Below are 26,072 nucleotides of genomic sequence, written 5' to 3' on the forward strand. Positions count from 1 at the left end.
TCACAGTTATGTACAAATGTATTAGAACACCCGTTGCTGTTGCAGTTTTGATTTGTTGTGCATGCAGGAGACTTTTTAGAAGTTCTTTAAGATGCCTAATTAAAGTGTAAAGCGCGCTAACATTTTCACACGAATGCCTGTTGCTTCTGTATCAGCTTACTGACGGAAAATTGAAATTCTCACACCTAGAGGTTTTCATAGAGGTAGGTATATACAGAATGACAAAAAAGATGTACAGGTTAAGAACATTGTAACTATGCGTAATAACATTGTAATTTACTATGTAACTACTATGTAAATACACAGTAATTAGAAACACATGTAAAATGTTACTGAATTGTCTGGGTACAGCTGCAGTGACCAGTGTGCACTTCCTTCTTTCTATACATTGAACATCTTTTTGGAATAAAAAGAGTGTCACATTTTCAATGATAAATCACTCCATCCAAACTATTAGATACTGGTACGTTGGTTGAGGTCATCTATAGTCACTCTTTATTGCACATATGCTATTGAAAATATGCTGCTATTTCCATGGGACACTAGCTTTAGACAGGAAATTAGATGGTACCAATGTATTCATTCTGGTACTGCAAAATAATTGAGATCAGCAGTGTTGATATTGCAGAGCAAATTGTGCTTTGGTTCTTAATACCAAAATAAGGATGTTTGCAGGGTTCCCTATTAACCAATTAAACTGTAAACTTACATATAATGTTGCTGTCAAGGAGTAGATGGGAACCAACTGCTAGGAGCATTTGCCTTTCCAATTATGTGTTCCACACTAGCAAAATAAACCTCCCCTTTAATGGCTCAGAAGCCCAACTGCCTAATCCGGATTATAAACTAAAACTAACTAGCCATTTTACACAACACACAAACTTCAATTTCCATCATGAAATATTGATAAAAACTACTTTAAGGATCAGTTATAAGTGGTTAAATAAAATCTATATACATAGTATAATTTCCTGCATTATTACATGATTTACTGTGTACAGTATACATTTTGGAAATGCCTATCCAGTTAAATTTGGCAATGCCCTGAAATATAAAAAATGCAAGTTGGATTGATCAAGTAATGTGACATGTGATCCCTGTGCCACTATAATGATGTGAAAACAGCACGATTGCAACCAGTCTACCTGGAATGGGGAAAGCGTTAATAGCATTTAAAAGAGGCATGCCGGGGGGCTGCAAGTACCACAGTGGTAAGGACAGTGGTGTTGGTTGGCTGCTCCAAGACATCGATCTAGGCAATGATCAGGGCAAACTGTGTCCAGATATGAAATTAGCTACACTGCCTTTTTTTCTCATATATTATTATTATTATTATTATTATTATTATTATTATTATTATTATTATTATTATTTAGCAGTCACTTTTATCCAAAGCAACTTACAGAAAATTTAACAAAATATAAAATTATATAAATTACAGGTAAGAAAAATGCAAAACAAACACATGTATACAATATACACAAAATAAATATAAAGGAAAATGTTAATATATATAAATAGGAATTTACAAATAAAGATTGAATCAGTGAGTTTTGAGAAGATGGCAAAAAGAGGTAAAAGACTGAACAGTCCTGAGGATAACCGGTAGTTGGTTCCACCACAGGGGTATGAGAGAAGAGAAGGAGCAGCATGGGAGGAAGGAGAGTGAAGAGAAGGATCCGCATGGGAGGAAGGTGAGTGAAGAGAAGGATCAGCACGGGAGGAAGGAGAGTGAAGAGAAGGAGCAGCACAGTAGAAAGAAGAGTGAAGAGAAGGAGCAGCATGGGAGGAAGAAGAGTGAAGAGAAGGAGCAGCATGGGAGGAAGGAGAGTAAAGAGAAGGAGCAGCACAGGAGGAAGGAGAGTGAAGAGAAGGAGCAGCACGGGAGGAAGGAGAGTGAAGAGAAGGAGCAGCATGGGAGGAAGGAGAGTGAAGAGAAGGAGCAGCACGGGAGGAAGGAGAGTGAAGAGAAGGAGCAGCACAGGAGGAAGGAGAGTGAAGAGAAGGAGCAGCACTGGAGGAAGGAGAGTGAAGAGAAGGAGCAGCATGGGAGGAAGGAGAGTGAAGAGAAGGAGCAGCATGGGAGGAAGGAGAGTGAAGAGAAGGAGCAGCACAGGAGGAAGGAGAGTGAAGAGAAGGAGCAGCACTGGAGGAAGGAGAGTGAAGAGAAGGAGCAGCATGGGAGGAAGGAGAGTGAAGAGAAGGAGCAGCACAGGAGGAAGGAGAGTGAAGAGAAGGAGCAGCACTGGAGGAAGGAGAGTGAAGAGAAGGAGCACCATGGAAGGAAGGAGAGTGAAGAGAAGGAGCAGCATGGGAGGAAGGAGAGTGAAGAGAAGGAGCACCATGGAAGGAAGGAGAGTGAAGAGAAGGAGCAGCACAGTGAGGAAGAAGAGTGAAGAGAAGGAGCAGCACAGGAGGAAGGAGAGTGAAGAGAAGGAGCGAACACAGGAGGAAGGAGAGTGAAGAGAAGGAGCAGCATGGGAGGAAGGAGAGTGAAGAGAAGGAGCCTCATGGGAGGAAGGAGAGTTAGGAGAAGGAGCAGCACAGTAGGAAGAAGAGTGAAGAGAAGGAGCAAACACAGGAGGAAGGAGAGTGAAGAGAAGGAGCGAGCACAGGAGGAAGGAGAGTGAAGAGAAGGAGCATCATGGGAGGAAGGAGAGTGAAGAGAAGGAGCCTCACGGGAGGAAGGAGAGTTAGGAGAAGGAGCAGCATGGGAGGAAGGAGAGTGAAGAGAAGGAGCAGCATGGGAGGAAGGAGAGTGAAGAGAAGGAGCAGCATGGGAGGAAGGAGACTATAGAGAAGGAGCAGCATGGGAGTAAGCAGAGTAAAGAGAAGGAGCAGCACTGGAGGAAGGAGAGTGAAGAGAAGGAGAAGCACTGGAGCAAGGAGAGTGAAGAGAAGGAGCGAGCACAGGAGGAAGGAGAGTGAAGAGAAGGAGCAGCATGGGAGGAAGGAGAGTGAAGAGAAGGAGCAGCATGGGAGAGAGGAGATTGAAGAGAAGGAGCAGCACAGGAGGAAGGAGAGTGAAGAGAAGGAACAGCATGGGAGGAAGAAAAGTGAAGAGAAGGAGCACCATGAAAGGAAGGAGAGTGAAGAGAAGGAGCAGCACAGTAGGAAGAAGAGTGAATAGAAGGAGCAAGCACAGGAGGAATGAAAGTGAAGAGAAGGAGCCACATGGGAGGAAGGAGAGTGAAGAGAACGAGCAGCATGGGAGGAAGGAGAGTGAAGAAAAGGAGCAGCACTGGAGGAAGGAGAGTGAAGAGAAGGAGCAGCACTGGAGGAAGGAGAGAGAAGAGAAGGAGCAGCACTGGAGGAAGGAGAGTGAAGATAAGGAGCAGCACTGGAGGAAGGAGAGTGAAGAGAAAGAGCAGCATGGGAGGATGGAGAGTGTAGAGAACGAGCCTCACGGGAGGAAGGAGAGTTAGGAGAAGGAGCAGCATGGGAGGAAGGAGAGTGAAGAGAAGGAGCCGCACGGGAGGAAGGAGAGTGAAGAGAAGGAGCAGCACGGGAGGAAGGAGAGTGAAGAGAAGGAGCAGCATGGGAGGAAGGAGAGTGAAGAGAAGGAGCAGCATGGGAGGAAAGAGTGAAGAGAAGGCATAACAAGTCAACCAGTAGAGGATGAGTGGAGAGGGAAGGTAAGGAGACATGAGTGATTTTGGATAGGGAGGGGCAGTATGATGAATAGAGCGAAAGAGCACGCGTCTTAAACTTTCCCAAGGGAACAGAAACATTAGGCAAGCTTAGCCTAAATGACATATTGAATTACATGCCACTTTGTATTTTTCCATATACTTAATGGAAAACTGACAGATTGAAAAATATGAAATTTCAAAATCTAACAGGAAATACTGTACAACTGTTATGGCTTCCAGTAGACTTTTGCAATATCATTTTGTATTTTCCTTTATTACATGATGTTAAACAAAAAATCTAAACATTGTCTTGGTTTGCTTATGCCTCGAGAATTTCTCTCTTTGATCATTTCAGATTTGTCTTTGCATGCCCACATGCATGCAGTGTCAAGAGAGTAGGCCAGGCACTGACAAAGAGCTGTTAATTGAACATTGTGCAGAGAGTGGCTTTACTCAAAGAAATGAAACAGTAGTTTCTGTCTGACCTTTAAATAATGATGTCATAGGCTGTATATAAACTTCTCTCTAGTGAAGCTGATGGCCTTCTGGTCCATCTGGTTCCAGTGAGATCCATTTAAAGGCATCGTCCTTAAGGTGCTGCCTTCCCATTATTAGATTCCCATTGTCACCACGCCCCTTATTTGTGTGCAGTTGAACTTGTCTTACTAATGTGTATATTTTTAAATGCCTGTTTTCTTCAGCACACTTACACATTCGCAAAAACAATTCAAATTCTTAAAAAAATTCAAATAAAACTCTGTTTAAGAATCCTCTCCTTGTTAGTCGCCCATGCTTTGACCTAGTTAACGCAGTGTGCATCCTCATTTATTAAGACTCGGGGACAATAAATTAAATACATCAACAATGTTCAGTACTAATACCTGGGGCTCCCTGAGTGGCCCCCCTGGTAAAAGCAGAGCCGCGTGGTGTGCAGATTGAGTCACAGAGTCAGGGAAGTGCAGGATCGCGTCCTGGCTGTGCGAATTCACCACTCTTTGCTGGGGATTCTGGAGAGAGCGTCCGATCAGATCAGTTGTTGGATCAGAGGACACCCACTGAACCTTCAGTTCTCCTTAGCTGTGTGGGAAATTGCTGCGGTTGGGTGTTCAGAGAGTAAGAATGAGACATGAGTAAATATACAAAGTGAATAACCACAATTGCTATTCGTGCCGGAATTCAACCAGCACAGTAGTTAATTGTTTATTCTGTTTATTTTGGCCATTGTGCAGTTTATTTTGTATTCAGTGTTTTGTTTTGTTTTAACCTTTTCTTTTTTTAAATCTGTGCACCAACTCTTCGACCCACAGTACTGTTGATGTCATCCGCAAGCCATCCGGGTGACAGACCCCCTATTTAGTTTACTGACTTGTCGCACAGCTTCTATATGTACGTGTCTGATTGTTACATTTAGAAAATGTTTAGTTAAGAAGAAAACCAGGTTAATTTTTGTCTGAAGACCATGTGAATTGTAAATTGATATCTCTGAAAAACATGCAGTAAAGGGTCAACTTTTTGGAATAATTTTATTTTTGCATTGTTAACGTACTTTTAAAGCTGCAACTTTGACGAACATGACTTAAGAAATAAATAAACTTTAATACAGCACATCAATACATCATTTTACAAAGCTTCCTGTACAGTGTATTGGTTTGAAAGTTTGAACCTTTGACAACCTTAACTAACATAGTTCTGGTATTTGCAATGGCAGTTTTGGCTCAAAAAAGCAAGACACCCAAATGGAATCATCAAAAATAACCAAAAGAGGTTGTTAAACTCTTTTTAACCATCTGTATCTTGTGATTAAATAAGTATGATGTTACTACACATTGCTTAAAATGGGTGTCAATCACAGATATCAGGAATGCTAACAAAACTTTTGCATCATCTTGTATTGATCATGTACTTTTTGTACAAATCACTCAAATATGACGTTGAGCTATATTTTGATATTGCACCCAGATCTTTAACAAATGTATTATGGTAAATATGTAGACCATTATTTACATTTTGTAAAGGAACATTTAAATATGCAAAGGCACACTGAATAAATACACTTAAGATGGGACACTATTTCACATACATACATTACCTTGCAGGTGTCATAAGCACACAATGCATTTGATCAGTAAAAAGTTGATCTCATGTTAAATAAAACAGTTTACAAAACCGTCACAGTTATTGAAATGATTTGTACGTTCAACTGTAGTAATAGAATCTTTTTGGTCAATCCGTTTAAGGTAGTGTGAAAGAAAAAAAACATAAAGAAAGTTGTCTAGTTCTTTCAACTGGTAACGTGTCCTTAAAATCTTATTGTAATAAAGTATTCTTCCATATTAATAATCATCAAAAACATTACTTTTACAGATTAAATATTGTGACCAAGGTAAAACTTTTAAGATACCTTGGCCACTTCATCAGTGTAAAATGTGACCAGAAGAAGTATACAGCAAAGTGGTCTCTCACAAACCATAACCTAAACCTTTCTGTCATGGTCCTTTGGCCACTGTATACTGTATACTACTGCTTTAGTAGGTTCCATAGTTAACTGTTTTCCCATATTATATCCTTCACAAGCTGCCTTTAGGAAAGTTAGTCCATTCAGTCCTTGATGTTTTTCACAGTTGGTGCAAAGAGGCAGGCAGACAAGCATCTGTTGAGGATGAATTTCTCTTTCACATTCTAATGTCTGTATTTTTGGTCATTTTTGTTATGCCTTGTTCTAAGGGGAACTTGCTTTAGCTTAATAACTAGCTTACTAACATATTGACAAAAAATTGTAGTTAATACATAATCATCTATTTGCATGTTTAAGAAATAATGTACATTCATGTTCAATTATTTCTCAATAGCAAAACAATATCACATTAACATTGTGTTCAAGTACCTCTGAACAAATACACATTTTAAATTAAACCCTTGTAGTATTTAGGGGTGGCAAAGCCTTTCTTCAGGCTTATAAAGGTTGCTGTTTGTTATCAAACTATAAGCTAACCATTAGCATTTGCAACATGTGTTAATAAGCTAATAAACTGCTCTTAAAAACAGATAAGAAAGCATGACTGTCATTTCCCTGTAAATTAAAACATCATATGCTTGTAATGAAGCTTGCTTCAGAAGTAACTGTACCAGTGCAGTACACATTATCACAGCTTAAACTGCACAGTCTTGTTGCAGTTGTAAGTGGGGGTTGCTTGTCAAAGCTAATTTTTACAATGAATGCTAAAGCTCATTCCATAGCAACATATTATCTCTTTGAAGGTTTTGCGCATTTCCAGACTGCGAAAAGCATAGATAATGGGATCAATGACAGAATTGCACATGATCAAGGCCAAGTAGGTAGTGAAGTGTGACATGTAACAAGCACAGTAAGGGTTCTTGGGGCATGTGATTAGAAGGATGAGGTGAAGAAAGAAAGGAGCCCAGCAGCAAATGAATACACCAAGGAGAATAGTAATGGTGATGGCACCTTTCATGCACGTTCTGGGCTGCACGGCACCTTCAGCAGGCAATGCCGCGATTCTTTTGATGTGCAGCCGGGCAAGCATAAACATATGCACATAGAGAGTGGCCATGAGGACTAGCATGGTAAAGAACATAATAATGAGACAAACAATCACGGTCTTGCTCTCGGAATACACAATGAAGAGGATGCCACAAAAAATGCAAGCAACCCATATGACACAAATCAGGGACAGGGCTTTCTTCAGAGTCATGATGCTGTGGTAACGTAGTGCATAGAAAATGGTAATGTACCTGTCGATCGCAATAACCAACAAGTTGCAAATGGACCCCACCAGTGAAATGCAGATCATGGAGTCAAAGATATTGTCCATGAGCTGGATGAATCTGTCGTCCACAATAAGGTAACGGTTGTCCAGAACGGCAATCACGATTGTCTCAAGGGAGTTTGAGAAGCTCACCAGCATATCGGCCGCCGCGAGGCTGCAAACAAAAACGTACATCGGAGAATGCAGGTTTTTGTTTTTAATGATAGCAAGGATGACCAAGATGTTTTCCAGCAAACTGATGATCCCCAGCGTCAGAAAGATCTCTGCCTTGATGAGTACTTGCTCACAAAAACTAGGCATACTCCTGTTGGTGGCCAGGCTGGTCTCATTATAGTCCATCGTGTTGTTAAGAAGACCCCCATGCAAGAGGAATATCTGCTGCGTTGAGTTCATCTTTGAGAAGGTTCAATACTAGAGTGCCAGATGATGTTCAAATGGGATTAGTGTTACATTAAGTTCTTCTCAGAACCGGTCCAGACAGGCAGCATCTCTTTAAAACAACTCCTTGAAAATGGCAGTATTGCTAGTCTTCACTTCTTTAATCTGAGAAACTTTCAGGTTGAGACTGCAACAACAGCATTGCCTTGTATCTGATTTTACCTCAAACAGGAGCTGTGTCATTTCCCCAAGCTTTGGGAGTTAAGCATTCAAGCTGCTTTAACTCAGACAGCGCAACAGAATGTGAAATGAGATCAGGGATAGAGACGAGCTATGCAGTTGTGACCCAGGGGGAGGGAGCTCCTCCACGGAGCTCCAGTGAAGGAGTTTGTTTGATTGGCAGAAAGACTTGTATGGCAAATGTTTTTTTTTTTTTTTTTTTTTTTTTTTATTCCTCAGCACAGGTTGTCTTTTATTCCTGTAAAACTGTGGAGCTATATTTGGTGCCCTCTTCTGTTGTGAATATAATATTAACTGAGCATATATAATGGTCTGTCATTAACTCTCCTGACTAAATTGTGTGGAAATTGTGTTTAATCTCCGGTCTCTAGATAGCAAATTTCATGCAGTATATTTATAAAACCTGTACCACTTTCTTCATTCACATCTAGGCAGTCTCTCCTATTCCCTATAAAAACTACTGCTTCAGTAAATAACTAAATCACACAATGTATACAGCTACAAAACTGAACGTAATATCAATTATTTATTAAAAGATTGTGAATCTTTGGGGAACTGGCAATGATAGTTTTCAAGTTAAGTTCCCTAATAGAGCTCAAGACCAAATTTACAGCTAATAGCCTTTATTTCATGTTGATTCTCTCCACTGGAATTCATCCTCTCCTAACTGTCCATTATTATTATTATTATTATTATTATTATTATTATTATTATTATTATTATTATTATTTTTGTCATTAGCAAACTCTTTAATCCACAGTCACTTACAGAGACTAGGGGGTGAACTATGCATCAACAACTGCTGTTGCAGAGTCACTTACAATAGGACCACACACCGTGAGTCAGTGACTCGAACAGGGAACCTCCTGGTAACAAGCGCCTTTCTCTAACCACTGGATAGTAGGTGAATCCTGAGACATGCGAGGCATTAATATAAAAACAAAACAAAAAAAATACAGTAACTACAAATCAGGGGAAAAAATCACGAAAAAAAGTACTGATGTAACACGATAATGTTACTCTCTTTCACACCAACATACACATTATATATCAAAATTAACATTGTACAGTCAGGAATTTTAATACAGCACAATATATAACTGAGAAGTATGAGCATCATCTTATACTTTAAATCAAACTGTACTCACCTGCCTGCAAAATACTGCGTTTGGACGACAGATAACAACACGCCCCATAGAGTACTGAACACACGTGAGCATTGCCATTCAACACAAAGCTCAGGAATCACAGGGAAACCATCCCATACTGAACACACGAGAGCATTGCCATTCAACACAGAGGTCAGGAAACACAGGGAAACCATCCCATACTGAATAGACATGAGCATTGCCATTCAACACAGAGCTCAGGAATCACAGGGAAGGGATACTCCGAGACAGGGAAGCTGCGGTGAAAGCCCTAGAGTGCACATTTAATCATGAAACAGAAACAAAAACAAGCCAAAAAGAAGAATAAAGAGTTAACAAAACACAACAAGGATCCAATAAAAACACACAGATCAGGCCGGGCATTCGGCTTCACTAAACTATCTTCATAACACCACCATTTTATATAAATTCTCTATAAATGTGGCCATTCCCCAATTAGCATTTAATTACCTAATTAGGGAATGGCCACATTTCACCTGTGATTGTTGGCCATGAATGTAACAAACTTAAATTCCACCCTGCCACAGTCATACAAACAAATAACACAAAATAAAACCACAAATTAATTTAGCAAAGCCTCTCCCAATTTACAAATCCAACAAACACCTCTAGCTGTGGATACCTCTGCGATCCGGCTGGAAACTAGAAACTGAACTAGGAACCCCCATCTAGGATCACTACAGTACAGTATTCAGTGGTTAGGGGTTCATTCCCAAACCAAAACAGTGCTTTTAGTACACAAATACACAAGAGACATAGCAGAGGTACAGTGGGCACCGTGATTCCACCTCTGCTGTTATTTGAAGCATTAAACATCAAAGGAAGCAGTGGGAGCCAACATTTATTAATAATGGTACTCTTTTTACATCACGAAATACAATGGCCATACAAACAAGAAGCTTCTATATTAAAGCGAGAGCAAGGTGGAGAACTCAGATCCACTCAGATTGACTGCAAAGACTATTAAAAAAAAACATCTACATGTGGAGAATGGAGAATTCTAAAATGTTGAAAAGCAGAAATAAAACGTTGGTCGTATTGTCAGCATGCTGTGAATGGCTTTTTGTCCCGATAATTTTCAAAAAGAATACCACTTTCAGATCGCTTTTCAATGGAAATAGTCACATTAAATGAGATTTCACCTTATTTCCATGTGAATAGGCCATCATGTTAATGCAGTTTTCAAACATTGCTTTTTTTCCTCCTTTGGACAATAATGTTGATTTTTTGTTTTTTTCCTTAATTTGCCGTTTTTATGTTTACAGTGGAAATTTGTCGCATTTTACATCGAACAAGGCAAAGACTAGTGACGGCAGGAATATGAAAATTGGAGAGTGCTATATTTAAATGGCAGTGTATTTATGAAACATATCTTAAAACATTATGATTTGCTTGAAAGAATATTTTATACCCTGCTCTATAAAACTGTTACTGTGAGGGAAATTATTTATGTATTTATTTATTTATTTATTAAGACTTTAACTCGATAATGGTCGATAATTGACGTTAGAATTGGCACGATAATCGATGTCAATGTCAGGGTTCGATTTACAACACTATGATGTAAAGTTAGTGAGCGATACACGATTATTGTACCTAAACCATTGCAAATCATTCCATATTTGAAAAATAAACACCAAAATCTGGAAACACTAATTATACAGTATACCTAAACTGCACATTTCATCTTGGAATTCCACCTGATCTGGTGACATTGGATTTAGGATTGGGATTTAGATGCTCTTGGATGATTGAATTTTTCTGTCAGATCTGGACTGATCGACAGCATGCTAATTAGATGCATAATATGTCAAACATTCTGCATTTTATTAAAACCTATGGGTTTAAAGTAAGGATCCAAATGTAAAATGCTTAGACTGTAAATTTGGGTTTGAGTGGATTTTGTGTTGAGGTAGCATTCAATGTATATAAAAACAACAGCAGCAGTATTGCTATATCATAACAAAATAGATTTTTTAGATTTTCTTCATAATAGCAGCATGTTTGACCGGCACACGTTATGACTAGTTGTTGAGAGATTATCATGTGCTCATTAGCAAATGCAAATAAAGCACTGATCTTTCTGAACAGTGTTATTAATAATTTAGACATTGTGATTACTATGAGCTTCAGCTTCAAAATGACCAGCCATTCCCTGAAGATTCACAAAGGAAATGCCTTTATGGCTAGCACTAATTGTCTTTGTGACTAGCGGTGCTCATTGCATGAGGGGCCTCATTTTCAAAAAAGAGCACTAAACTTTATGTTGTGTGATAATTGCAATTAATTAATTGGTTATGAAAATGTGTTTGAATGAAAAAATCTGGCAGCAAGGGCTATTTAAGTTAAGACTGTTCACTTTGTGGGTCGCACCATAAAATTCTATATATATATATATATATATATATATATATATATATATATATATATATATATATATATATATATAAGTAAGGTGGCAGGGGGAGGGTCAGATTCCTCCCTGCCTTAAAAAAAAAAAAAGTGAAAATGCACACTTTGTTTAATTGAATTGCTTTTGTTTAATTTGTTTGTTTAATTGTATTATTTGTGTTAATTGTTTTATTGTTAATTATCCCCTGCACCTGGCTATCACTGTAAATTAAAGCCAAGTGCAGGGTATTTAAGGAAAGCAGCCAGTTTGCTCAGGGCTGTTGCTGCTGTGGAGTGAAGAGCCTGGCTGGAAGGCGTAAAGGTCTGTGTAAAACCTACGTTTGGTTTTTATATAAATTTGTAGTAGTGTTTTGTTGTCATGTTATATGTCCTGCATATCAGTCAGGGACCTGCATACCTTTAGTTAGTGCTCAGTGAGAGCTAGGTGTTTGTTTGCTTTATTTTTTAATAAAGTGCACGAAAGCACTATAAAAATCAGTTTATCTCTGGGCATGAACCCGTTCTACATCCAAGCCTGTTCACTATATATATATATATATATATATATATATATATATATATATATATATATATATATTTATATAATAAAAATTATAGTCCCCACTGTACGATTCCTAGTAAGTAAGCAGGCACGGTTTCAATCAGTCAATATATTTTATAGTACAGAAATAGGCAGATATAACTAGAAGCAGCTTTCCTAGAACACTGACAAACAAACAAAAAAAAATCTATATCACAAATGTAACATAATGGAGGTATTTATTGCAATGGAAAGCTCAAACAATATCTAATTTGTCTTAATATTTAATTGGAATTCCAAGTTGTGTTTTTAACCACACTGGAAAAAAAAAAAGGTCCTGAGAAGCTGTGGAAATGTGAAATAGTCAACAGTACCACTATGAAATGAACCTTTTTATGACTTCTGTCCAGACATTCGACACCTCTTCAGTGGCACACTTGCTAACAATGCTCATTACGTGTTCTAATTCTGCAACTTGAATCCCAGCTAGGAAAGGTAAATTACTTTGTAGTTTTAGATGTATTTCCTTATTCCCCACCTTTATTTTTTCAACCTAAATAATGATTGTCTTATAAAAATAGTTAGAACTCTTGTCAGCTTTATATTTGAATGGTAACATTTACAGATTCTTTTGCTAACTATATCTTCAGTCAATGCTTTGCTTTACAGTGATTCAAGGATTAAGAGGACATTTACAATTAAAAACTGGAATGCATATTTCCTTTAAATAAAGCCACTCAGAGCTAATTATTGATTATGAGGTATTGTTGAATTTTATTGAAAAAATCCTACTTCCGCAAGAGGCAGAACATTGTAATGGCTTGTAACAACATCTCTAGTTTTAAGTGGCACCACTTTCTCCATTAGTGCAGCAAAGTGTATACATTGGAAAAGCCTAGAACAAGTTGTACTCTAACGAGGCGTGTTGCACTGCTTGACAACAACCTTGAGCTGAACTTAAATCAATGCTTGAATTGCGGTAAACTGGACAGCTATTCATCTGTTGCATCAAAGAACAATAATCCTGAGAAAAGAGTGCTAGTGTGGTCAAAACAATGACACAAATTTCAATTTGTACAAACGCATTGTTCCAATACTAACCTAGTGCTCACTAACCAGCTCCATCTTCAATCGAACGTGGAGTTCAGACTTAAGCATCATTTATTCACTTTTCTCCAATCTCTCTAGTGGAGACTTGGTGGTCTAGGGGTAAAAAAAGGGGCTTGTTACCAGGAGGTTCGTGGTTTAATTCCAGCTCAGCCATTGAGTGACCCTGAGCAAGTCACTTAACCTACTGATGTAAAACCAAGGTCTTCTTGCAAGAGACTCTCCAGAAGCAGTAGTGATGCATAGTACACCCCCTAGTCTCTGAAGTTGGATTAAAGTGTCTGCTGATTAATAAGTGTGTTTTGCAAAAGTTGCTCTTTTTGTAACTTCCTTAATCAGAGTTTGATGAAGACCAACAATCCTAAACCAGGGCTGACTGAGTCCCAATTCAAACCCATCTGCTGCTGATGGACACAAATGAGGAGGTTCTGCATGTCTTCCATTATTATGTCAACACAGACATCATTCCAAATCATTGGAAGTTAGAAAGTTTTGGGTGTTGGAAACCAACATCTGCTATAACATTTGTATCGGAATTGTTATCGACTGTAATTAAATTGAAAACAGATCGCCATAGGAACAGATTGCAATGTTTTGAGAATTAATTTTTCCCCAATTAGAACAAAAATGACATGTGATTTGGATCATATGACTTAAATGCAGTTTTAGACAAAAGCAGCATCGGTTTGAAAATTATTTTAATGGTTCAGGCATGTGTTTCATAAAAGCTATACCGCTCTCAAATGGAATGCATTAAGTGGAAAAATAAAAGCTATTCAAACAACCCTAGATGCATCTCTGAAATGTGAAACACATGGTGAAAACAACTGAAATCGTTGACCAACACAGAGGTTAATGTATCCACTTTTAACAGCATCTTGTATGTCGCATGATTATACATTGCTCCCTGTTTCTGATTCATGCAATTGGAAATGTAAAGTTGCCGGGGAGAAAAAAATATATACATTTTTTGTATCTCTTATAAAAGTATAAAATTTAAGTTGCTGTTCTTCCATTGATTATACTAATTGTATTTAGGTAGTAAAAGGAACACATTTCTATATTTATTCACGTATCCAAGAATGCATAGCAAAGGTTTGTGTAAGGCTGTTTCTATAAAGCCATATTTAATTCAACTTCTGTAGAATGTTTAAGATTAATTATTGTTGCTCATTTTTTTCACTCAAAACTGAGTCCTCTAATACAGCTATACAAATATGCCCAGTCTTGCCCATTTCAGGACAAAGGATTGTTAATGAGTGTTTGTAAAAATCTTCTTAGGTTAACCGATGTTTTGAAAAAGAGAATGAACTTAAATGCTGTGTAAAACAGATGATAAATGTTTTGTGAATTGCAAACTTGATAAAAATTGAACCAAAAAAGCTGTCCCTCCTGGTTTTTGTTCTAACTATTTACTAAATTACGTAATTGGACCAGGTAAGTGCTTAGTAGAATTTTAATTGGTCCAGTTAATTAATTTAGGGTACAGTTGCAACAAAAGCCAGGAGGGGCACTGGCCCTCCAGGTCTAGGATTGGAGACCCCTGAGCTACATAGGTCTCAAATGTGCATCACAGAGCATTGCAGTTATGTGCTGCTTCTCCCTTTTTCCTAACTGGTATTGCTTGGCAAGTAGAAAAATACAGGGGTCTGATTAGAACTAAGTCTAATAACGCAACGCTGCTGCTGTGGTAAATGACAAGTGATTCAAAACTTTTGGCCATAGCTGTATTGCCCCCCTTATAATCTACTAAATAAAAACACTGGTTTGTTTTTCAAAGTCATTTTTCTGTCATTCAATATATGTGGATAAATAAATAAGGAGATAACAGGTTATTATAGACTTTGAAAAATGAATTCTACAAGAACCACCTTTTTCAATATCCGATGAGCAGGATGCAATACAAAAAAAAAAGTTATATTCCTTTCAAAACAAGATTTTATTCTCTTTTCAACCACTTTCCAATTGCTGTCTCTTCTTTGATTAAAAGTGTTCCCCTAATTTGTGTTAATACTTCAGAAAAAGCACATGAAAGGCACACGCTATTAAAGGATGTGACCTTTTAAACTGCTTAAAAGGTCACCCCGTTTCCTTAATGTCTGCCAATGCTTCTGTTCTACTCCAGCTGAAGTGTATCCAGCACCGGTCTGGTTGATTGGTTTACACGAACTTCGCAAGGTCGCATTCCATTCCAGAATGAAATTAAATTCAAATGTTACAAAACTAGATAACGAGCAACATCAAAGGTATGATTAAGCTGTTTGTATCAGTTTTTAAATGGCTTGATTTTGTATATACAGTACGTTAGTTTCCAGGTCTGCAGACTGTGACTCTTCCTATTTGCTTTCTGGACACCCTTGGCATTGTAACAATCTACATAGCACCTACAGGATGACTGGTGGCATTGCCTGCTTCGCTGGAAGGAGACCTCTACTGGAAAGGGATGTGATGAACCTGCTTTATTTGAATTGCACTCACTGTAACATTCAGAACGACTTTGTAACTATAAAACTGTAGAACTATGTGCATAACCCTTCAGAATCAGTCAAATAGCAGTTTTATGAATGCCTGACATATTTGTACTGAAACCCTTATGAAGGTGTTATGAATGCAGTATCACATCACATTAAAAATGAACTCATTTGCTGGCAGTCTAACTGGTATCTACATAAAAATAAAGTTTAATGTAGTTTGCTAAGAAAAGGCTGCTCCTTTTTTTTGTTTTTTTCAAGCCTTGGTTGCTACTGATTTTGCAACACATGTTAATGATTTTGTGAATCAATTTGTTTTGTAATCTGTCGGATCACTATCCCCAATGCAAAGGAGAATACAATCATCCTTTACATGTTTGCCTAGATAAAGCTTAACCTGGATTATTCTGTATTGGATAACTGGAAACCTCAGAAGAGACCTTGCCTGTGTCACACTTGTTTTTATTATATACATTCATCTGGAGATGAGTCTACATCATTTGTGAGCAGAGACAAAACTATCATGTTCATTGATGCTGTACTTTTGTTTTAGCAATCCCAGTCTCTAAATACATTTTGACAAGGAAATGAATACCTAAAAACTGATTTTGACTGCTGTACCCTGACAGTTGGTAAGCTAGCTTTATGGTTAGATAAATAATAACTTTTGCACGAAACAAACATAAATATGTATGGTCTATTTATGGTCACCATACAGGGCTGATTTGGGGCTGCATTTCCATTTACTTTTCTATTCATTCCAGAGCAGCTTCTTGGGCTTGCTTTGTTCTTTCATGAAGTGAAGTGTAAGAGAAACCACTCTAATGTGGTCCACCCTCACAAGATGAAGGTTTGGCTTGCCAAGGACATATTAAATGCTCTGCAAGATTAGTTGTTTCGAACAAGGTATATCTTACTACATGTATTGAGACTATAGAGGACAGATTATGGATTTCAGTGATATAGTAGATTTTCCAAAGCCCCTGTGCAGCGCTCCTGAATTCTAGAATCAGTTACAGATAGTAACTAGATAGATACAGACAGTTGAAATGCAGCTTCACTGGGTAAAGTTAAACACTTGATTCGTAGTTATTTTCTTGCTGAAAGTATATGCAATCCCTGATTACTGAGAAATGGGTTTGAGAATGGATGATGCTAAATGTGTATTTGCCTACTTTGAGTTCCTGAGTCCCTTTTGTAAACAAGCTGGATATACCAATGTACTAAGGTTTCCTGGTGTATATATGTAAAATTGAAAATAATGTGTATTTATTTAAAATGTGTGTATTGTACATTTTGGGTTGAATTTGGTATATTCTTCTCCTTCCCTTTTTTTTTACACTTGATGCTATCTTACTTTCCTCAGCCTGTAGCTTAATTATACTCTCTCCCTTGTATTTATAAGTCTGTGATTCATTCCCCTGCAAGGCTTCATCATGCTTTTCTATTTATTAAGTTGTATTTTTTTCTTTTAAATCAAATTTAATAAAGCTTTTAAGGGGCCATCACTGGGGAATTAGGTCTGCAATATGGAACATCTACCACACATGAGGTCTGCATTTATGCATTAATTAGAGTTTAGTCGATCCCAAAGCCTTATCAACCTTCTTTCAATCAATAGAGGGACCAAAGAAGTCAGTGTAATGCAGCTTCAGGGGAGATAAAATGAAAAGGTATTGACAGACCTGCTTGCATGTGCAATAGAATTTATGTGGGCGTAAAGCTGTTAACTGATAAAGTTCTGCAATGGAAAACTTTCTGGTAAATTATTATAATGTGTGCAATGGACAAGGGTTTATAAGATGGGAATATTGTCTACAAAAGATGGCTTAACAATATACTGTATATAGCAGAGCGGTTTCACCTGTAGGTTTCACCATAGGGCACACAGTGTTTGCAGAAATGAATTTGTCCACGGCCCCAATCTTATTTCTCTCTAAGTTTATCGAATCTTGCCTTGGCTCCCATGTGCGGCTTTGCTCATTTTAATTTCATTTTCCTACATTCCATATGTAATACCTGTGAACACCATCTTTAAACAATATATGTGCAGTTTATATCACATCTCAGAACATACTGAACACCAAAGTCGTTTAAAGACCACACATTAAATACTTTCCACATTAAATTTTTCAGTTTTTTTTTTTTTTTTTTTTTTTTTAAACTTTAATGAAGCTAATTATGTCCTGCTTATCTTTAATAACCATGCTGAAGTTTATCTACTGCACCCCACAAATAAACCAAACAAATATAAATAATGTACATAGGCCTACATTAAGTTTTTTGTAATGTGTGATCTTTTGTAAACAAAATTCTTTAAACGGCCTAATAAATCAAACTAGCAAACAAACAAATAAACGTGTTTTCTCCTTTCCAGTTATTCCAGTTATGAATAATTCACACTCATTTTTACTGAACTTGACACTTGCTGTATTTCAAATGAGATGATGAGAAAATCATAGGATAAAATGTGATATAACACACAGATTCCCATTGATCCAGAGATGTCTTGCTCACAACAAGGAGTCTCGTCTGTACAGAGCTGCTAGATAAGAACCTTGTGGTAAAGATGCAGCATGTACAAAGTTACCTGTCAACTTGAATTAAGTTGAACCCAACAGAAAAGCTACAGCACGACAAACTAGTTTACAAGACTAAAAACACATAGAAAATTTAATCTAATGCAGTATCCCAGTCATATTTAATTGTACACCGTGCAAAACTGTAATAGGCTTTCTACCAGTTCTACACTTGTGTGTCAAAGTTCCTCTGAGAAGAGATGTGTGTAACAAATGATGTGTAACTTCTACTGACTGCTGCTGGTCTCCTTGCCAGTTTTTTTACTTCAATGGGGAACAGAACTTTAGTGAGCAAGTGGTGCAAGTAATTGCATTTATATCAGCGGAAAACATAACAAATAGACAATAAGACATTAATGGATAGTGATAGAAGTGTTTTTTTTTGTGTGTCTGATGCAAATTCTTGCTGCTCTGCACTTTGGACGTGTGTGCTTCAATGTGCTGCTTCAAAATTGCAGCTGTGACTTGCATCACCATCAGTATGGCAAGTCACAGGTCACCAGTTACTGTTTCAATTTGTTCCCCATCAACACTAGTTTGTAATGGCCCTTTAGAGAGAAGTGAAACCGTACTAACTGGAAATATAAAACTAAACTGCCAGCAGTAAGTTAATAGATTTTTGGGTCAATTATGCAGAAAATCTGTTACTTTATGTTGTACTGTATTTATTCATTTAAGAAACAGAAAATGATCCAATAATCATACTTCCTGCAATTGAACCCGTTTCACATTTCTCTTGCTCTAAAGTTACATAAATTGTGGCTTAAAGTGAGATGTGGTGTTTTATAACACAGCTTTATAAGGAAAATCTAGATGTCCAAATAAAAAAGCCTCTATTCCAAGAGTGCTCAACACACTGTTCAACAACATTTAGAATGTACCAATACATGATCATTTTGTAAAAAATCCACATTAAAAAAAAGTGCAGATTGTGTCCGTCAGACAGCGTCTGTCAGTCACATTCTGCATGGTGACCATAACTGCCTTGGATGTGCTCCAATCATCTGTAAACTTTTATCAGAGTCTAATATAAATTACTGGGATTGCATGTGGCTGCAATCTGATACACTATTTCCTGTTCTTACCTCTGCTTTGCATTCAGACTACTTTACCTGGCAGAACAACATCGACAATATTACATTTGTTATAAATTAGATATTGGAAATATGTTGCTGTTACCTTTCAGGAATTATGTGATTGAGGAGCCTCTCCTAGCAGCATTTACCTATAGTAGAATATGCAATATATTGCTTTCAACCAAAAACATTGCGTCTAGCTTTTAATCCATTACCTAATAAGGTATTTTTTTCCCTTCTTTTTATAACATAAAAGGGACTGGAAGCTCGTCCTGTCTCCAATTCGAGAGGTTTGTTTTTACAAGACCTTCATTGCATGTTCTCATTTCAGTAAGCATCAGATTAAAATGTTTGCTATTATTCAGAGACATGTTCTGTTCTGTAGATTTTTTTTTTTTTTTTTTAGTGTTTTCAATATATGCAGCTAATGGCCAGTGTTTGCTCAGAAGGTTACTCCTAGTTTACCTAATCAATAGAAAAGTCCATGTATTGCTAACAGGTAATTTTTTTTCAACTGTTAGTGAAAGCTACTTTTTACATAACACTTTTTAAAAGCTATTATATAAGCTGTCTGATTAGATACTTGTATTTCCTCTTCGAATATTGTTGTTCCACCTAATTTTTCAATATTTAATGCACTTGTCAAAATGTTTCTTTGCTAATGTAGCTTGTTTTTGTACCTGGTATTTAAAGATTCAGCCAGGGCTTAAGAATGACTTTTAGTTAGAGGTTTCATTTTTATACAGTGTAAGTATTGTGACTTACATGAAAAGGTGCCTGTCATACTGTATGTACCAATGACATTTCCACTGTCATTATTCTTATTGTTGCAGTGGTACATCATTGGCTACTGTTCTTTTTTTTCTATGAAAATGTAGTAACCCCTTGAGTTTCATATATTAGCCTGTTTTGAGTTAAAAGGATCCCACAGCTGAAGGTAAGTGCAAATGTTTTACTGTACACCAGGGTAAATTGTGACAGTAAAATTGACTTACAATCTAAATAGTTTTTAATGCATGCAGTTATTCTCACAATCACAGAAAAGTAGTAATAATAGTACATAGGAAATACAGTAGTTAGATTTATTTATTTATGCTAATAGGTAGCCACCTATTGTTTAAGACTTAATAACTGTAAATGTTACTCCTTGCTGCAGCTTTATATGCGTTAATAAAAACGCTCCTCTGGATAAATATTTTTAATTAACCTAAATGAATCCTCTGATCTGCATGCAGATGTTCCGATTAGGCAGTAAGAGTGGACAGGGACAGTGGGGCTAAGGCGCTGAAATTAACATTGATTCTACTTAACGACAAGAATATTGTGTACTGGTATCTCAAAAAGCGAGAGATTTCCACAATTTCACCTTGTATTTCACCTGCTGTAGTTTCCCCCGAGATTAATAACTCAGGTTACAAATAACTTTTAATTGCGAGAAATAGACATCAAAGCCAGTGAGAACAATTTCTTAATAAAAGAAAATCCTATACAATTTCAGAGCAAGTTCTAATTTAGGCTTTAAAATTCAACATTACAAATTGTATTGCTTGCAGTTACATGCCTGTGACATATCTGCATTAATGCACATGGTTGTTGAACCAGTATGCAGTGTGCAGTGAAATCAATAAAAAAAATCACAAACAATGTCTTCATTAGGAAATGGTTTTATCTAGACAGTCATACACCTGCTCTCCAGAGCTCCTTGTATTACTTGCTGTTGTTTTATACTTCTTAATGTTCAAGTGTGTTAAGAAATTGGATTTCTATTTAAAAACAGATATGTTCTCCATCCCCAGATGCTCCACACAGGCCACACTTCATGATAAACCTATTATTGCAATCCACTCTCATTCATTGCATGCCTTCCAATGAAACTATTTACAGCAGCCTCAAGAGTGGCTGTCTTCAAGGACTATATTGCAATTGTGCCTACTCTTGCAATGCCCATTTCCTTATCTTTAGAAACGGGCAGACGTTTAAAATGGAAATGAAAATCAATGAAACCGCTTAATAAAATGTGTACACTGCCCCATTACCACATTCCTGTAGTGTGGAGTAAGAATAGCAAGTCTCTGGCCTCGTGTGCATTAACAATGGCAGTGAAACTGGGGTTATCTGACACACTTCTTTTCCTTTGCCATCGTAATGCACATCATTATGTTATACAGTGTGAGGACAATTGGAAATAACAACACGTCATTTAAGAGTAAAATCCAATTTGACATTTGGTAACATTGTGACAAACACGATCTTACTGTTGCAGAATAGTTTATTTCTAACCAAACCATATTATGAACTATTAAAGATTTCAAAACATACAGACATCAAAAACAGTTATGTAGGGGGCTCTCTTGTGAAAACACTGCCCTTTGAGAAATGTAAGGCTGGTCTCAATCCTCTGTGTGTGAGTTGCTGATCACAGCTACAGGACCATACTGTGTATCTATTCATCACCTCAGAGTAAAAATCAGCCAAAGCCAGCTTGTGGCTTCTACTCCATTGAGTATGTCAGTTCAACTCGTTGATATCCTGCTGAAGAAATTACTTTCCTGCTAAAACACTTCCAACAGATTCCTCTTTGATACAACCTGCAAGAGAAACACAACTATCAATTAACCTTTCCAGAAAAGTTTCTTTTAAGAGTGCTATTCCTGACCCCCCAAATAATAAGCTCTTAAAAAGGACATAAATGTGCATTAAAACTTGATAAAATACTTAGCTGCACCGAGAACTACCTGACTAAAATATACATTAAAAAAAAAAAAAAAAAAAAAAAACCCTGACGCACATACAAGCTGAACCAGGAATTTTGTTTTAATAAAAACATGTTTTTTAAATCTGAAAAACAAAACAACAGAATGAACCACTTAGACGTCACTTTTAAAGTGTTCAGCATGAAAATCTGCCAGATCTACTGTCTGCCATCGTGAAACTGACTGGAAACAGGGAGATGTATCTTTTATATTTTACACAATACTGTACATGTCGCAGATACCGTTTGCTGAACACACAATCTGTAAGGTATGTCCCACATTTATTAGAATGACTCAAGATTTGTCATTTATAACCTTTTATACCTTCCTGCATGAAAACCTCAGCGTGTGAAAATTTTCAATTTTCGTTTAGTAATCAGTGACATAGAAAATACAGGCACGCGTGTTTGAAAATGTTAAACCACTTTGTTCTTTAATTAGGCATCTTAAACAACTTCTAAAAATTCTCACGCCATGTTCCTTTTCGCTTACTATTTTAAGTGAATTGCACTATTAAAGTCATCAATTAAGACAATCACTAATTTGCCTATTGTTACAATTCTCCAAGATGTTCAGTTCCAGTGGTTTGATTTCATATGCACAACAAATCAAAACAGAAGCAATAGGATGATCTAATACATGTGCACACTGCTGTATTATATACAGAAGCAATGGGGTGTTCTAATACATGTGCACACTGCTGTATTATATACACAAGCAATGGGGTGTTCAAATAAATGTGTACACTGCTGTAGCTACACAACTTTGTACAATAGTTGGTAACAATTCAAGTGACATTAAACTAACTATTTCCCATTAACTTCACTATTTGGACAGTTCACCACCATAATTAGGTGTCTGTAAACAGCAACAAAAGCACTTCAATCCTATGAACACAGCACGCCAAAACATTTTAGCCATGCTGTGAATAGTAGCTTTTTTTTTTTTTGTTTTTTTACTGATCTCAGATTGTTGTATATATTGTACATTGGTCTTCCTATATTGCAGATGTAAAATGATTGCTGACCATGTTCCCACTGAAAACAAAATCAGATAATAGACACGACTAGCCAGTGCTAACAATAGCTGTGCTATAAACATTTGTTAACCGTTCAGTGATATAAACATGTAACCTTAGAAGGATTAACGTGCTACATTTTACTATTTTGACTGGTACAAGGGTGACTAAAAAACTTTGTTGCTAAATGTCTATGTTATTATTACAGTAATCAGATAATAATTTAAATTATTATAATAATAAATAATAATAATAATAATAATAATAATAAATTCCCTCTAATTGGTTCATTTTTTTATTTCAAAGTTCATCTTTCTGTGGCCTCTATTTTGTAAAGCTCACGTTAAGTTTTTACAGTACTCTCACTAATAAAAATGATTTGGGATGAATGATTTATGCACAGTGCTAATCGGAATCTATACTATACTAAGTAAACCTTGTTTGTCTTTGTCTGAAAACTCAGCAATAATGCTTTACATGCTATTAATAGAATTGTGATGGTTTCCATAGCTACTGTACTGTCCACACTGTTCAGATTATTCAGACTACCATGGTGAAAAGAGAGTCCTATCTTGATAAATTTGCAAGCAACACACGCAACCCCAGGTCTCTTTATTTCAGTTTCCCCAGCCTGTACAAAGCCCAGCACCTTTAAACCAGCAGGCATGCACCTTGTGGTGTTTTATACAGGAAATATTCACCTTCTTCCAGAAAGCTCTTTGTCTATTTCCTCAAGTGACTTTCCTTTGGTTTCAGGAAGCAAGAGGTAAATGAACACAACAGCAGCTACTGCGATCGCTCCATACAACAGGAACGTCCAAGACAGACTCAATGTATCTGCGGAACAAAACACACACACATATTATATATAATATATACATATATATATATATATATATATATATATATATATATATATATATATATATATATATATATAAAATGTGACCAAGATTTGACATTTCTCTCCTTTCCATTATTTAACAATTTTTTTCAGTAACAAGTCCAATGACCTTTTTTTCAGTATTTCAAATATCATGTTTCCCTATTGTCTTATTATTAGGTCTTCCGTATTTGCTATGTAATTCTACTAGAAATATCATGTTTCCCTATGTCTATTATTAGGTCTTCCTGTATTTGCTATGTAATTCTATACTTCATGATATTCATTCCAGGTTTGGATTATATGTTTAAGCATGAGTATGAAAATAACTTGATGATTCATATAGTATATATATATATATATATATATATATATATATATATATATATATATATATATATATAATTACATATTACAGATATTCAAATTGAAAAGGGCTTTACTTTCCAAAACCATGTCTAGTGACCACAATTTTACTGTTAATAGTTTTAACAACATATTAGGACCGAAAAATGACAAAAAAATCTCTTGTTAAAGTTGCTGAAAAGGTTCAATTGGGCTTGGACCCCAAGGTCATTCATAACCATACAGTGAACTTACCAATTACATCCAGGAAAGTTAACGTGACAATCAAATTGGCTGCCCAGTTGAAACAGTTGGTGAATGCAAATGCTCTCCCTCTTAGTCCAGCAGGGAATATCTCACTCAGTACTAACCAGGTCACTAGATCAGAAAGAGAGAGAAAGCCAGTTAGAAGGGACTGGCGCTGTTGAAGGTATCTGCAGCGCAGTGTTTCATGCTTGTGAAGTCTACCTGCAGCCATCTCTATCAAGGTCACCAAAGTTATTCTTCCCGGTGAAATTCTGCTTCAGAAGTCTTGGTTTTAGTACTTTTCTTTCACATGGTAATGTCAGAAAGGTCTTCATAATAGATTTCACTTATATTCTGTAAGCATAATGGATGAGTACTCTTTTTCTTTTTTTACAATGGCTGTTTTTTAAATCAGTTGACAAAGAGGAAAGCGACATACACATATCTGATATAATAATAATAATAATAATAATAATAATAATAATAACAACAACAACGTAGAAATGCCTGATCTCATATAGTGCTCTATAATGCCCTATTACAGTAGCATAATGTGTAATTTTAAAGAAAAATGACCCCCTACAAAATGACCCCCAATTCCAAAACAATGCCCACCCACCGATACCCTCTACACAGGGTAAAATAGATTTGAGAGCAACATGACTGGTTTCTGTGTCTGACCCCAATACCTTGAGGTTCCAGGATACAAATTCAGGATATCATTAATTTGCAGTGTTAAAATGTAACACAGTGAACAGAAGACTGTCTCAGAAAGGATACTTGCAGGTTTTATTGATCAGAAAGCAAGTGTCTGTTCTGATTAAACAACAACCCAGCTAACCGGATAATATAATCTTTTAGAACTTCAAAAGCAAACACTTGCAGAATGTTTCCTTGATTCACTCCTAATACAAGAAAAAAGTTCCAGACCTGGTTTGATCCATGTGACAAGAAGAGGTACTGCAGCGTGTGATTTGTCGTTATCTTTCGTGTCATAAGCAAATTTTGCATGCTTGCTTGGCAGTTATTGAAATAGAATTTTGTGCAAGTCCTAAAGTTTCTATCTTGCAAGGAATTTTAATTGAAATGTTTTGCAAGCTTCTAGAATCTTACCAGGCACTTATCAGGCTTGCCAGCTTGCTTAAGGAGTAAAACACACCTAGATTTTGTTTGCTAATATTCTTTGAAGGTAAACACTGAATACCCTGAAAGCTTGTTAACCTGTTTTACCACTATTATAAAACTTTAGTTGTTATATAAAACTGAAAGAAAATGGCAAAGCATGTTTCAAATGGTATCATAAATCCGTTCCTCTTTACAGATCTATAGCCTGTTTACCTGGTTGCTAGACAGCCAAGCCCTGCACGCACTTAGCAATGACCATAAGAAACCAATATGTTTGAGTGGGATCATCTGTTTTCAATAAATTGAGGTTTATCATGTTTACTCCCCCCA

General features: G+C 36.7%; 2 protein-coding genes across 3 annotated transcripts in view; both read right to left on the reverse strand.

Moving 5' to 3' along the window:
* Window positions 1-6,832: 6,832 nt before the first annotated feature.
* Window positions 6,833-7,813, reverse strand: LOC121298435 (melanocortin receptor 3-like). Its single transcript, XM_041225559.1, has one exon. The coding sequence runs from the start codon at window positions 7,811-7,813 to the stop codon at window positions 6,833-6,835; it is 981 nt and encodes a 326-aa protein (XP_041081493.1).
* Window positions 7,814-21,623: 13,810 nt separating this feature from the next.
* Window positions 21,624-26,072, reverse strand: part of LOC121297723 (solute carrier family 2, facilitated glucose transporter member 10-like) — a 10,125-nt gene continuing 5,676 nt past the window's right edge. For both annotated transcript variants that reach the window (XM_041224173.1, XM_041224174.1), the window contains exons 4-6: window positions 24,627-24,749; window positions 23,845-23,980; window positions 21,624-21,960 (exon numbers count right to left, since the gene is read on the reverse strand). In XM_041224173.1, coding sequence (XP_041080107.1) covers window positions 21,864-21,960; window positions 23,845-23,980; window positions 24,627-24,749 — 356 coding nt within the window. In that variant the 3' untranslated portion in view covers window positions 21,624-21,863. The remainder of the gene's footprint in view (window positions 21,961-23,844; window positions 23,981-24,626; window positions 24,750-26,072) is intronic.

Source organism: Polyodon spathula, chromosome 23 (genome assembly GCF_017654505.1).
Source record: "Polyodon spathula isolate WHYD16114869_AA chromosome 23, ASM1765450v1, whole genome shotgun sequence".
Lineage (NCBI taxonomy): Eukaryota > Metazoa > Chordata > Actinopteri > Acipenseriformes > Polyodontidae > Polyodon > Polyodon spathula.